Source organism: Lynx canadensis, chromosome A2, assembly GCF_007474595.2.
Source record: "Lynx canadensis isolate LIC74 chromosome A2, mLynCan4.pri.v2, whole genome shotgun sequence".
Classification (NCBI taxonomy): domain Eukaryota; kingdom Metazoa; phylum Chordata; class Mammalia; order Carnivora; family Felidae; genus Lynx; species Lynx canadensis.
Window position 1 is genome coordinate 18,248,160 of NC_044304.2, and position 14,064 is coordinate 18,262,223.

General features: G+C 44.2%; 1 protein-coding gene across 6 annotated transcripts in view; it reads right to left on the reverse strand.

Moving 5' to 3' along the window:
* The window catches only part of USP4 (ubiquitin specific peptidase 4), a 49,633-nt gene that overhangs the window by 33,462 nt on the left and 2,107 nt on the right, over nucleotides 1-14,064 (reverse strand). For 5 of the 6 annotated variants that reach the window (XR_004343196.1, XR_003966964.1, XM_030306742.2 and 2 more), the window contains exons 2-6: nucleotides 12,848-12,975; nucleotides 7,559-7,689; nucleotides 6,287-6,413; nucleotides 5,523-5,668; nucleotides 5,337-5,398 (exon numbers count right to left, since the gene is read on the reverse strand). Coding sequence is in view for 4 of the 6 variants with exons in the window: in XM_030306742.2 (XP_030162602.1) it covers nucleotides 5,337-5,398; nucleotides 5,523-5,668; nucleotides 6,287-6,413; nucleotides 7,559-7,689; nucleotides 12,848-12,975 (594 nt within the window). In the remaining 2 variants the exon portion in view is untranslated. Of the gene's footprint in view, nucleotides 1-3,622; nucleotides 3,843-5,336; nucleotides 5,399-5,522; nucleotides 5,669-6,286; nucleotides 6,414-7,558; nucleotides 7,690-12,847; nucleotides 12,976-14,064 lie in introns of those variants that run through there. The other variant, XM_030306745.1, reaches the window with a different exon arrangement.

The following is a 14,064-nucleotide window of genomic DNA, read 5'->3' on the forward strand; positions in this document are numbered from 1 at the left end:
GCTTTTTACTGCCTCCCATTTCCTCACTTGCCTTCCATGTTGGGATTACCCAGAATTTACTTCTGGACTGCTTTTGCTATGGATTGCTTTCTTAAAATTTTCTTCTTATTAAACTTTTTAGCAAAGAATTACATAGAGAATGCATAAACCATCTAAGTAAAAAATCAAGAAATTTTCATCAAGTGAATACATCTATATAACCAGAACCCTGACTCTGAAGCAGGACAGCACTAAACCTCTGGTGTCCTCTTCATACTCCCTTTAGTTACGATTCTTCCCACAGCTAACCACTACCATGACCTTGAGCCCCCTAGATGAGCTTTGCCTGTTCTTAAACTTCCTATCAAGAGAACACAGTATGCTGTTTTATGTCTGGCTTCTCTCATTCAGCATTGGTCACGACGCTCAATGTTGTTGAGGCCCTACAGAATTCCAGTGTGACTATGCCTCAATTAACCTATCCACTCTATTTTGGTGGATGGACATCTGGGTTAACTCCAGTGAGTATGATAAGCAGTGCTGTTGTGAACATCTTTGAACTTATCTTTAAGTGAACATGAGATGTATTTCTGTTGGCAGTATGCCTAGGAGTGGATCGTTGAGTTACAGAATAAATACACAGAATTCTTCATTTAGCATGGGTTGCCAAGTCTTCTAAAATCACACCAATTTATATGCCCCATCGGCAGGGTCCAACAATTTGGGGTGCTCCACACTTCAACATCACTTGGTACTGTCCATCTTTTTCACTAAGCCATTCTGGTGGGTGTGCAGAAGCACTGTGTTGTGGTTTTAATTTGCCATCTCTGGATGACTGCTGAGGTTGACACCTCTCCATAAGCTCACAAGCCATTGGACATCCTCTTTTATAAAGTAACTGTTAAAGATTTTTTGCCCCTTCTACTAACGGAGTTGTCTTTTTCTTACTGACTTAAGGCATTTCTTCAAACTTCTGGATAAAAGCAATTTGTCAGACATATGTATTGCAGGTATCTTTTCTCACCCTGTGGCTAGCCTTTTTACGCTTTGATGAACAGAAGTTCTTAACTTAAAAGTCACCTCCTTTATCCATTTCCTCCTCCGTGGTTTGTGGTGCCGTGTCTTCTCTCTTGTGTCAAAAATCTTTGTTTACTCCAAAATCACAAAGCCCTTGCTTTTCTGGCCAACAGAATATTTTCCCAGGTATGTGCTCTCTCTCACATGTTATGGATTTTACTGCAAGCGCCTGAGTTCTAACAGTAGCTTCCACATAGGAGCTCTGTGTGGAAAATCTTCCAAGGTCATCTACGCTAAAGAAAAAAATTATTTCATCTTTACATTTAAGTAATAGTTTTGTAGGGTATAAAATTCTGCTTTTAAAATTTTACTTTTGGGGCACCTGTGTGGCTCAGTAGATTAAGCGTCTGACTCTTAATTTTGGTTGGGTCATGATCTCACTGTGGGTTTCAGCCGTGTCAGGCTCTGCACTGACAGTGTGGAGCCTGCTTGAGAATCTTTCTTTCTCTCTCTTTCTTTCTCTCTCTCTCTCTCTCTCTCTCTCTCCCCCTCTACCCCATGCACACTCTCTGTCTCTCAAATAAGCATTTTATATATATTATACATATATATACATAATATATATTATATGCATTATATACATATTTGTATATATAAAATATATTCATATATATACATACATGTATATATGTACACACACACACACATATATATTTTAAGAAAGTTATTTTGACACTGACAAAGTAGCTCTCAGATCTACTGGTGCTACTGAGAAGTTTGATACTAATCTGCTTCTTATTCCTTTGTGACTTTTTCTTTCAATAAGATGTGGAATTTTCTCTACATCTCCATTGTTAAACTTTTACTCTAGTGTGTCTAGGCGTGGGCTTTCTTCCTTCCATCTGTCGTGTTTAGCATTCTTTAAATTTCAGATCTTTCCTCTTTTGTGATCTCTGAGAAACTCTTGGTCATTTTATCCTCAAACATTTTCTTCCCCTTGCTCCAGTCATTTACTCTCTGCTTCTGAGATACAAATACTGCCACTTCTACCCTCATCCTATAGCATTTTGCTTCTCCTAGCTTTCATCTCTTCATCCCTCCTAATGCTTTCTAGAATTCTTCAACTTGACCTTCCAACTTGTTCATTCAGCTTCAGTTACATCCATTCTGCTACTCAACCCATCTCCTGAATTCTTTGTTCCCAAGAATCCCACCCTGTTCCTGTTTCACGTACCCATCTCCTCCTTTCCTTGATGGTATTCTTTATGCTTACTCCATCCTCCTATGAGGCTGGGAACATGAATTATGCTCCCACTAGCACAGGCTGTCAATCTGCCATTTTCCTTTCTTTCCAACTATACTGGTCAGCTTCTCATTATGGCTCCCCCTGAGCTGTTCACCAGGTGAGATCCCACCAGGTGAGATCTCTCCCCTTACCACACCTCCTCCAAGGAGCTCCTTACCTCCCCCAGAGGCACAGCTAGAACCGTCAACGGGGCCTACCACCTTCCCCCAAAAGCTCCTGCCATCACTCCTGGCACCACAGCCACAACAAACTCCTGTTGGTCTTCAACAAAGCCTGCTTCTGTCTCAGAACTTCCACTGCTGCTGGCGCCTTTGCCTCACAATGTTATTCTTTTTTTTTTTTTTTTTAATTTTTTTTTTTTTTTCAACGTTTATTTATTTTTGGGACAGAGAGAGACAGAGCATGAACGGGGGAGGGGCAGAGAGAGAGGGAGACACAGAATCCGAAACAGGCTCCAGGCTCCGAGCCATCAGCCCAGAGCCTGACGCGGGGCTCGAACTCACGGACCGCGAGATCGTGACCTGGCTGAAGTCGGACGCTTAACCGACTGCGCCACCCAGGCGCCCCATCACAATGTTATTCTTAATAAGCACTCCACTCACTGCTGATTCCTTCACCTCCTTCATAACTGTGTTCAAATGGCACCTCAGTGGGGCCTCCCCATCATCCTATTTAAATCTGCCTCTTCCCAAAGCCTACACCTGCTGATTTTCTTCCTTGATTTTTCCCCATGTGGATTTTTCTTATTTGTCATTTACTTCTCCTTGAGGATGGAGACTTTATTTACTGCTACATCCTCAGTATCTAGAACAGTATCTGGTGCCATTAGGGGAGTGGGGAAGGGAGTGTACCTCAGGAATCCCACTCTGGGCCCACTGGCCACTGGCCACACTTTGCAGAGAAACTCTAACATTTAGGCAAATATAAGGAGACACTGTTCTTTTCTAAAAGCTATCTCCCTTGACTGGAATCTGGGACCCCAGGGTGTGGAAGGGATGGGGAGAAGCAGCACTGGGAAGAGAAAAAGGCAGAACTCTAACAGTCTCCCTTGACCAGTATATCCAGCCTCTCCTGCTCCAAACTGTCAACCCTACCTCATAGACTGGAATTCAATCACCTTCTGTCTCCCTAGGGGTTCCTCACAGTTTTTAACGTTATTTTCTCTCAGTTCTGTGGCATTTCCAGTTCCAAGAAGGGAGTCAGCAGCCAAGGCTAGCCTTCCAATTACTGTTGTCCAAATTACCAAAAATTTACTGGCTTAAAACAACACAAATTTATGAATAAACTGAATTTATATTAAAAAAAAAACCGTACACGCAATGCAAATTTATTATCTTAACAATTTTGCAGGTCAGAAATCCAAAATGACTCTCACTGAGCTAAAATCAAGAGCTGTATTCCTTTGTGGAGGCTCTAGGGACTTCTTAAGGCTGCCCACATTCCCTGGCTCATGGCCAGTGAAGTCTTTCTCCCATTTCATCAGTTGGACTCTGCTCTGTCCCCACATCTCCTTCTCTGACTCTCATCTCCCTCGTCCATCCTGTGATTACATGGGGCCCATTCAGATAATCCAGGATAATCTCCCCATCTCAAGACCCTTAATCACATCTTAATCACTTTTGCCATGTAACCTAACATATTCAAAGGTTCTAGGGGATTAGGACGTGGACATGGAGGGTGGTATTATCCTGCCTACCACAGCTATTTTGTCAATTTGTCAGGAACTGGTGACCAGGGTTTCTAAAACTGGAGTCCATGGCTAGAGTATCTGTTAAAACCCTTGAGATTGTTGGCAAAACGCTGTGTCTTCTTGAGTGTTTCTCAAGAGAGAGCAGGTAGCTTTCATGACTCTCAAAGGAGCTACGAGCCCATCAGTATGAAATAGTCCCTGTCCAAGACCTGACTGAAGGAAGAGAGCAAAGACCAACACTGTCCCCATAACTATCAGACCACAGACACAATCCCCCCACCTTCTACCATAAAAAAACATGGGGCACCTGGGTGGCTCAGTCCGTTAAGCATCCGACTTTTGGTTTCGGCTCAGGTCATGATCTTGTGGGTTTGTGGGTTTGGGCCCTGCGTCGGGCTCCATGCTGAAGGTGTGGAGCCTGTCTGGGATTCATTCTCTCTCTCTCTCTCTCTCTCTCTCTCTCTCTCTGCCCCTCCCCAACTCGTACTGTCTCTCTCTCTCTCAAAATAAATAAATATGGGGCGCCTGGGTGGCTCAGTCGGTTGAGCGGCCGACTTTGGCTCAGGTCACGATCTCGCGGTCTGTGAGTTCGAGCCCTGCGTCAGGCTCTGTGCTGACAGCTCGGAGCTGGAGCCTGTTTCGGATTCTGTGTCTCCCTCTCTCTGACCCTCCCCCGTTCATGCTCTGTCTCTCTCTGCTCAAAAATGAATAAACGTTAAAAAAAAAAAAATTAAAAAAAAATAAAAAAACCAAAACAAATAACTAAAAAAAAAAAAAAAAACAAAAGAAAAACTCATGTTTCCTTTCTGTCCCCTTCTCAGGACATGCATAATTCCACACCACCCACAAACCTCTCCTGAGACAGAGATGCCTGGGGTCCCAGTTTAGCAACATTCCCCGAGTAAGCAACAATGACTAACAGGCCCATGGTTAAAAAGCGGGGTGGGATCAAACTACTACCTTTAAGTCATACAAGATCCCATGCCTGAGCCCTCTTCTTTCCCATCCAAGCCTCTCACCACAGGTGGAGAAAATGAATGGCCTTGACAAAAACAAAGCCACCTCTTGGCAGAAAAGCATTCCCAGATCTGGGCCCCTTCTCTTCCTTCTCTCATTCTCAACAAGGAGAGGCTCACCATCTTGTTCACACACCTTGACAGCTTTCCTCAGACAGCTGCCCAGCACACTGCTCACCCAAGGCCAGGATTACAGACTCTGGATATGAAATAGCATGTTTCTTCATCTGACTCCCCAAAAATTTTTCTTAGCACAATAACTGCTTTAGGAAACAGCGTCTCTCTTACACCTGTGTGCCCACCCACAAGGGAGAAAGAGTTCACTTACTTTGACTGCAAGGTCTGCCTCGGCCATGTGCCATCTTCATTTTGGGGCTCAATTACTAGCACCTGAGTGAAAGGGAAAACCATATAAGGAATATGCAAAGCACCTCACTGCTAATGTGCTCAGAACCAGATGTCTGGCAGGTATCTGGCAGAGCTGCCTGCTGGGGCATGGCCTGAGCCCTCCTACCTGACCCTGGTACAGCCCCGCATCCTGGACAGTGTTGTCTAGCTTGCTCAGCTGCTCATAAGTGTTGCTCATGTATTTGTTCCACAGCCGTGTTTCACGCTCAGCAGGGATGTTGAACAGCTTCCGCATCTCCTTCTCGATGGTTGCTAGGGACGAGCAGAAAGATCACTCAAGGCCTTCTCCAGATGCAAGGCTAAAGGTACCCATACCGGGCAATTGCTCATCCTCCTTCCTGTTCAGAGGGTCACAGGGTGGATGCTTTGGACCAAAAGTTCTGACTGACCTCAGCCCCATGGTGACTCCTAAGGCCACACATCTTCCACTGGCATCTTCTCGCACTCACATACCTAGAAACTTTCTCTATGCTCCTCCTTCTTTGAGGATGTGGGTCCCATTTACATAGCATATCAACAATACAGAAAGGTGAGAAAACTTATCTTTGAAGTTAAGACCCATGTGGTTTCAAATACTAGCCCTGCCACTTTCTCACAAAGATTTTTTAAGTTACTTTGACCTCTCTGAATCTGCATTTCCTCACCTTTACCACCGTATGTCAAATGGGCAGGGGCCATGCCAGGTGTTCTACAGAACACGATTCCCAGGCTTGGCTCTCTATGAGAGCAGGCTCCCACGTCAGGACTGGTAACCACAACCTGAGACTATGTGGGTAACAATTCTGAAGGGGGGGCCTGGCTTCCCTCCCATTAGCCACAATGCCCTGCACTCTCCCAATGGATACCTGGGACCCCAGCCCAGCTACTCACCAATGGTGTCTGCCTTGCTGAAATGGCAACTCAGCACATTGGTGGGGTCACTGTTCTCACAGAGCTTCAGTTCCAGCAAATATACCTCCACTTTGCAGTGTTTGACAAACAGGCCGTGCTCCACAACCTGCAAGTAAGAGGCACAGGTGAAGGAGCAGGGGTTCCACACCGGGCAGTCTTGGAAGCAACAGGTTTTGTCAGTGGTAAAAGGCAGAATTCACACAGTTATCAGTTTCCCTAAGTGATCAGATTTTTAAAGCCACTGGCATCCATCCTAGGAGTTTAAAAATCTTTTTCCCACTCATGAGGAAAAGCGTCCGGATGGAACAACACTGCACAACAGGGAAGCCATTGTTCATCTCTAAATCAGGATCAAGATGTCTCCTTTTCAAGGTTTGTCAAATGAGAGGACTAGAGAATATAGTTAAATCCCTGAGGCAGCCGAACACTCACCATATGGCAACACTGTGGGCATTAGGAGACATCTGCAGGACACTGGCATGCCCCCAACTTTTTGATCCCTAACCCCTCTCAGGGGCCCAGGTTTCTAGCTGGAAAAGAAGGTAGCTCTGGCCCCGAACAGTGATACTTAGAAGCATGGCTTCAGGACTGCAGCTCTTTCCTACTCTAAGAAGGGTAACTACAAACCAGACAGTGAGAAATTTACTCAATGGCTACCTATCAGCAGGCATGTGGGATCTTGTGATTTTCCCTCTGGTAGGACAAGCAAACAACTGTGGGAGTCAGAGTGGCTGGTCTTTTCATGAGTCCCATCTACCAGAGGGGTTAGGAATCCAGGTGTCTATCCCATAGCCTGTTTCCCTCAAGAGGCTATTCTCTGGCTTATAAACACCTGCTTTTTGAGACATTCAACAATGTGGCCAAAGACTCTTAAACACAGAGGCAAAAGCAGTTTCAGAAAAGTTTTAAGATAAACAGGAAGCGGTACATTACCGTAGGTCCCTATGACCCCAAGTAAACTTTCTCTCATACAGCCTTCCAGAAAGTGCTCTCATGGCACTGCTGGACACACCCCAAGCCATTGGGCAGCTCTGATGTTTGGAGGCCACTCACTATAACACCCCAAGTGAGCAGCCTCACTCACCACCACTCATGATCACAATTCCCTAAAGAGAACCAGAAACAAGGCCTCAAACACCTCTACTTGACCACTTAGGCACATCCAGTACCCCAGGAAACCAACTCTAGTCAGTGTCCCCCAGGGAGCACTCACAGACACTGACCAACAGCTGTGACAATTCATGTACTCACTTTTCTGACAATGGGCTGCTGGCCTTCTACACAGCCATACCAGTTGAGTAATTTATTCCAGGCCTCGGTTGGGACCAATACATAATCCAATTCATCAATTAAATGTTCTTTCAAGGTCTGACTCTCCGGATCTGAAAAAAGAAAACAGCTCATAACTCACTGCTCTTCTCTCAGAAATGTTTGTTTTACAGGATTCTTACGTAGTTTTCAGAAACAAGAAAATTATTTATAATAACAGGACAAAATTCCAAAATTCTGTCTCTGGCCATAACACAGAGCAGACCTGAAAGCAGTCTTTAGCCATGCTTTCAGAACATTTTATGAGGAATGTGTACTTCTCCTGTAATTGAATGGAGAAGGAAGAATAAAAGAGAAAACCTCCAATTTACATTTTCAAAGTGCTTCCAGAGTCCACAAATAAAATTGTTAATTATGAATATTTAACATAACATTCTGCTTAGTGAAATTTCACTGAGGTCAAATGCCATCTTCTCCTCGGGGTGCCTGGGCGTGGCTCAGTTGGTTGAGTCTGACTCTTGATTTCGGCTCAGGTCATGATCTCACAGTTCATGAGTTCGTGCCCCACACTGGGCTGCATGCTAACATTGCAAAGCCTGCTTTGGATCCTCTCTCCCTCTTTCTCTGCCCATCTCCTGCTCACTGTGCACACGTGTTCTCTCTCACTCTCAAAATACATAAAACAAACACCTAAAAATATATACATCGTCTTCTCCTGAAATACTAATAATTTTTTAATGTTTGTTTATTTTTGAGAGAGAAAGAGACAGAGTGTGAGTGGGCAAGGGGCAGAGAGAGAGAGAGAGAGAGAGAGAGAGAGAGAGAGACAGACAGTATCTGATGCAGGCTCCAGGCTCCACAAGTCAGCACAGAGCCGATGCGGGGCTCGAACTCATAAACCACGAGTTCATGACCTGAGCTGAAGTCAGACACTCAACCGACTGAGCCACCCAGGCAACCCTTCTCCTGATTTACTAAGAAAGCAACAAACACGTCATTGAAGTCAACTTTATTTTACCAAGAGTCATTTGGTATTCTTAGTTTTCAATAGTCCAAGTCAAAACCTAGCTAGATAACCCCCTGTGGAGGAAGAAAATATGTAATACTCCAACATGCTAAACGTCCACCTCGCACCTACCACAGGCAGGCAACATGACTGGGAGTCAGAAGTGGAAGTTCATGATCCGAAACCTACTCCCTCAATTGAGGACCAAGGAACTGGATCAAGGAAAGACTGATCCCCTCCCAAGAAGGGAGCCTCTGTGCTCTTCAACACCCACTCCTGTGGTAGCGCAAGCCACAAAACTTGGAAAGCAGAACTACCCACAATGGTGCAACTCATCCGTAACTCAAGGCAGACGATGTTAAAAACAAAAAACTAAAACCATAAGCAGCATTCACAAGGTGACCAGGGCTTGTCATCACCCACCCCCTCAACACCAGTTTATACCCTATCCAATCAGCTCTTCTGCCCTTCCTTAGAGCAAAATACAGATCTGATCCACCTCTGCCTTGAAATTTCATCTCCAAGGAAATAGGAAAGGAATTAAACAGCGGTGGAGGACAAGAATACCAAGGGGAGATGGATGAATAGATAAACATGATGTAGTATATACCTATAGCAGAATATTATTCAACCTTTAAAAGGGAAGGAAATTCTGACCTCGCTATGAGGATGAACCCGAGAATACTATACTAATATACTAAATAAAATAAGGCAGTCACAGAAAAACAAATACTGAATGATTCTACTTAAATGAGGTATCTAGAGTAGCCAGATTCAGATACAGAAAGTAGAATGGGGGTTTCCAGGGGCTTGGAGGAAAAGGGGCTAGGAGTTACTGCTTAATAGGTATGGGGTTTCGGTTTTCCAAGGTGAAAAAGTTCTGGAGATAGGCTGCAAAACAATGTAAATATGCTTAATACTACTGAACTGTACACTTAAAAATGGTCAAGGTGATAAGTTTTATGTTATGTGTATTTTACTATAATTAAGGGGCACCTGGGTGGCTCAGTCGGTTGGGCGTCTGACTTCGGCTCAGGTCATGATCTCACAGTCGTGAGTTTGAGCCCCGCGTCGGGTTCTGTGCTGACAGCTCAGAGCCTGAAGCCTGCTTCGGATTCTGTGTCTCCCTCTCTCTCTGCCCCTCCCCAGCTCATGCTGTCTCTCTCTCTCTCAAAAATAAATAAACATTAAAAAAAAAAAAAAAAAGGTGGACACTTCTACGTGATGAGCCACCCACTTTCCACAGCAGCTCTGGCATGATTATTAACAATGACAAACCAGGCCTTTTCTGTTCAGAAGGATGACCCACTGGTATCAGCCTGCTTGAGACAAATGCTTCCCCCCAAAACTGACAACCTAAATTCCAAACTTTTCTCTGATTTATAAATTAAAACTCACAGAAGTGGGGCGCCTGGGTGGCTCAGTCGGTTGGGTGGCCGACTTCGGCTCAGGTCATGATCTCACGGTCCATGAGTTCAAGCCCCGCGTCGGGCTCTGTGCTGACGGCTCAGAGCCTGGAGCCTGCTTCGGATTCTGTGTCTCCCTCTCTCTCTGACCCTCCCCCCTGTTCATGCTCTGTCTCTCTCTGTCTCAAAAATAAATAAACGTTAAAAAAAACAAAATTAAAAAAAAAAAAAAAAACTCACAGAAGTTATTCGCTTATTGTCTTACTTGGGGAGATATCCCTTCTTCATTTCCAACACTAAGCACTACACAGATCTGGCCATCCATACTGTGCCTAGCAACAGCCAGAAACCTTTAAATGTGGGAAAAGAACACACAGCTTTCAGCAGCACCATCCCCAAGCCCATCATTTCCACAGGGCATTTTCCCATCTAAGGCTCAGTGATGATTTTCCCAAACATGTCATTCTTAGACACAACAGTGCAAATGCGATAAACACAACTGGGATTTCAATTTCACTTAACTGGAAATTTCAAATTTCACCTAAAACTGGCATCATGCTAAAAAATCACACAGGGGTTTTGAATTGGGGATATAGTCTGCAAATTTCTTCAACAGAGTGGCAAATAAAGGGGGGAAATGAGAGCACTGGTTGGCCTAAGCACAGATAATTCCATCTGATAGACAGTAGGGGCAGAGGTGGCAATGAGAAAAGGGGTGCTCTGTGGACAACATAAACAAGGACATGTTGTACCCCATCCCTCCCCACTTTCAAGAGCCCCGTCCAGCCACTCCTGTGACCCTAGATGAAAGGCAGCCTGACTGGGACTGGCAGGTGACTGAAAGCCTGGGGACTAAGGGGTGACCCTCAATCATGAGATAGGTCATTCCTGTACTGTCAATGTTCCAAGGAAGCAGGGTCTGAACAGAATGTACTTCTCACTTCCTAAGCACACAGCAAATGTTTCAAGCCAAAGCCAGATGACATCAAATTGGGGGACCATGGAAGAAATGCCTGCCCTTAGCTGAAAATCATGCAAAATGACTTCAGAGAGCCCCTCTAGCCCTAGGATTCTTATCACTAGTACTTTTAAAAGCATTAAGAAATCTCCTATTCATAGGGCGCCTGGGTGACTTAGTCGGTTGATCGTCCAACTTCAGCTCAGGTCATGATCTCACCATTCATGAGTTTGAGCCCCACATCAGACTCTGTGCTGACAGCTCAGAGCCTGGAGCCTGTTTCAGATTCTGTGTCTCTGACCCTCCCCCGCTTGTGCTGTTTCTCCCTCTCTCAAAAATAAACATTAAAAAAAAAAAAAATCTATTAAAAAAAAAAAAAAAAAGAATGGGGACCTGGGTGACTCAGTCGGTTGAGCGTCCTACTTTAAGCCCTGCGTTGGGTTCTCTGCTGTCAGTGCAGAGCCCGCTTTGGATCCTCTGTCTCCCCCTCAGTCAGTACAGCATGCAACTCCTGATCTCAGGGTCATGAGACTGAGTCCCACGTTGGGGTTAGAGATTACTGGAAAAAATAAAATAAAAAAGAGCGGGGCATGGGGAAGAAAAGTGCAAATACACTGCTGTGCTCCCTTAGGGCAACTTCACGGTATGATGCCACCATATGTGACCTACATCAGGAAACAAAGTACATGAATTATTCATTGTGTCATTATACCTCCACTAAAACAAGTCTGAGCATTTTTTGGGGGGGGGGGGAGAGGGAGGAGAGAGAGAGAGAGAGAGAGAGAGAGAGAGAGAGAGAGAGAAAGAGGAGGGAGAATCTCAAGCAGGCTCCATGCTGAGCACGGACCCCAATGTGGGGCTTGATCCCATAACCCTGGGATCATGACCTGAGTCGAAAAAGAGACACTCAACCAACTAAACCACCCAGGAGCCCGAAGCACTACTCATTTTTAAAAACACCCAGCTTGGTGTTAGGTACTTGGATCAAGCTTCATGTATTGTCTATCTTCCTACTGCTCTGATTTGGGGCAAAATCAACAGATCACCTGTGTCCTGCTTGCAAGTTGAGTCTAAAGCTAGGCAGAAAAGAGCCTGAGAAAGCCCAACTGTCATCTCAATGCATCTACAGGTACAAGCCCAGCTCTGGTAGGTCACACATCACTTTTTCAGTCACTTCTTCCACTGGGAGCTGATCGTGATGGTAGCTCTACCTTCCACTTCTCCTCACACCACTTCTGTGACAAACAACCATCACAGGAATGTTTGATGGATGAGACAGGTCTACAGTTTGTTCAACTGCAAAGGTTAACACAGAACATTCTGGTGCCCAAATTTCAGATTCCAGATGCAATTTCAAAATGATATCCTATTCTTTCCATTCCACATGCTAATCTAAAATCTGACATCTCTAGCAGAACTAATTTGCAAAAAGAAAAATACTGGAAGCTGCTCTTTAGAAGCAGTTTAGGAAAAGAGTAACTTAACTTCTCCCTGAGTGTCTACAAAGCCTTCTTTGATAGATACAAATCAAGGATACTTGTTTCTATCCCCTCATAGTAGCAAAGTTAGGTTCGTCATGTCCATGTTACTGATAAACACCACCTCAGACCACTGCGTGCCTGGAATATTTCAGTTAGAAAAGCAATGGTGGGGGGGGGGGCACCTAGGTGGCTCAGTCAGTTAAGTGTCTGACTTTGGCTCAGGTCATGATCTCACGGTTTGTGGGTTCGAGCCCTGCATCGGGCTCTGTGCTGACAGCTCAGAACCTGCAGCCTGCTTTGGATTCTGTGTCTCCCTTTCTCTCTCTGCCCCTCCTCTGCTCACACTCTGTCTCTCTCTCCAAAATAAATAGAATTAAAAAAAATTTTTTTAAACAAAAGAAAAGCAATGGAATACTATACCTGAAAAGAGTCCAGAGTTATCTATTGGGCCAGGAAACAGATTGTGTTCACCCACATTGTACATATCCCAGCTGTCGAAGCCCACATACTTCTTCCACTGCTTGAACCACCGGCTGTCAATAAGATACCTAGAGACAGACAAAAATTTACTATACCAGAAAAGCTGAGGTTGTAAGTTTCTGCAACTGCTCTCTTAATTTTTTTTTTTTTTTTTTTATGGTTTTCCCACCTGAGCAATACACAGTCCCCACCCAAAAACACACTCTTAAGAACAAAGGCCGGAATAGGCCCCACATGGCAGACATGGTCTGGCAAAGGTAAAAAATCCATAAACTGAAAGGATTTTTGAAAAAATGAATAGGGGCAGCTGGCTGGCTCAGTCAGTGGAGTGTGTGACTCTTGATCTCCGGGTCGTGAGTTCAAGCCCCACGTTGAGTGTAGAGCTTACTTAAAAATAAATAAATATAAATAATTTATATTTATATTATAATTTATAAATAACTAATGAATAAATAAAAGGAAACGATTGGCTTCAAAAGGCCTTTTTTAATAAATGTTTATTTATTTACTTATTTATTTGAGAGAGAAAGAGAGAGTGAGCAGGGGAGGAGCAGGGAAAAGAGAGAGATTGAGAGATTCCCAAGCTGATTCTACACTGTTCGCACAGAGCCTGATGCAGGGCTCAAACTCACAAACCATGAGATCATGACCTGAGACAAAATCAAGGGTTGGATGCTTAACTGACTGAACCACCGAAGCACACCTCAAAAGGCTTTTTTAAATGATGTCCTTCTGGGGTGCCTGGGTGGCTCAGTTGGTTAAGCGTCCGACTTAGGCTCAGGTCATGATCTCGCAGTTCGTGGGTTCAAGCCGTACTTCAAGCTCTCTGCTGACAGCTCAGAGTCTGGAGCTTGCTTCAGATTCTGTATCTCCCTCTCTCTCTGCCCCTCCCCTGCTTGCACTGTCTCAAAAATAAATAAACATTAAAAAGAAAAATATCTACTACTCATTTAATAAATAAATAAATAAATAAATGATGTCCTCCTATGAGTAAAATCTTGTTTGCTAATAAGCAAGTCATTAATTTCATAATGATCTTTATAGAGGTCCTTGTCCAAGACAGTTTGGTTACACTGTTTGACATGTAGAGCATTAAGTTAATTTTCTTTCTGAAAATGCGATAATAACACCACACACTTCAGATTTCCTGTGAGTAC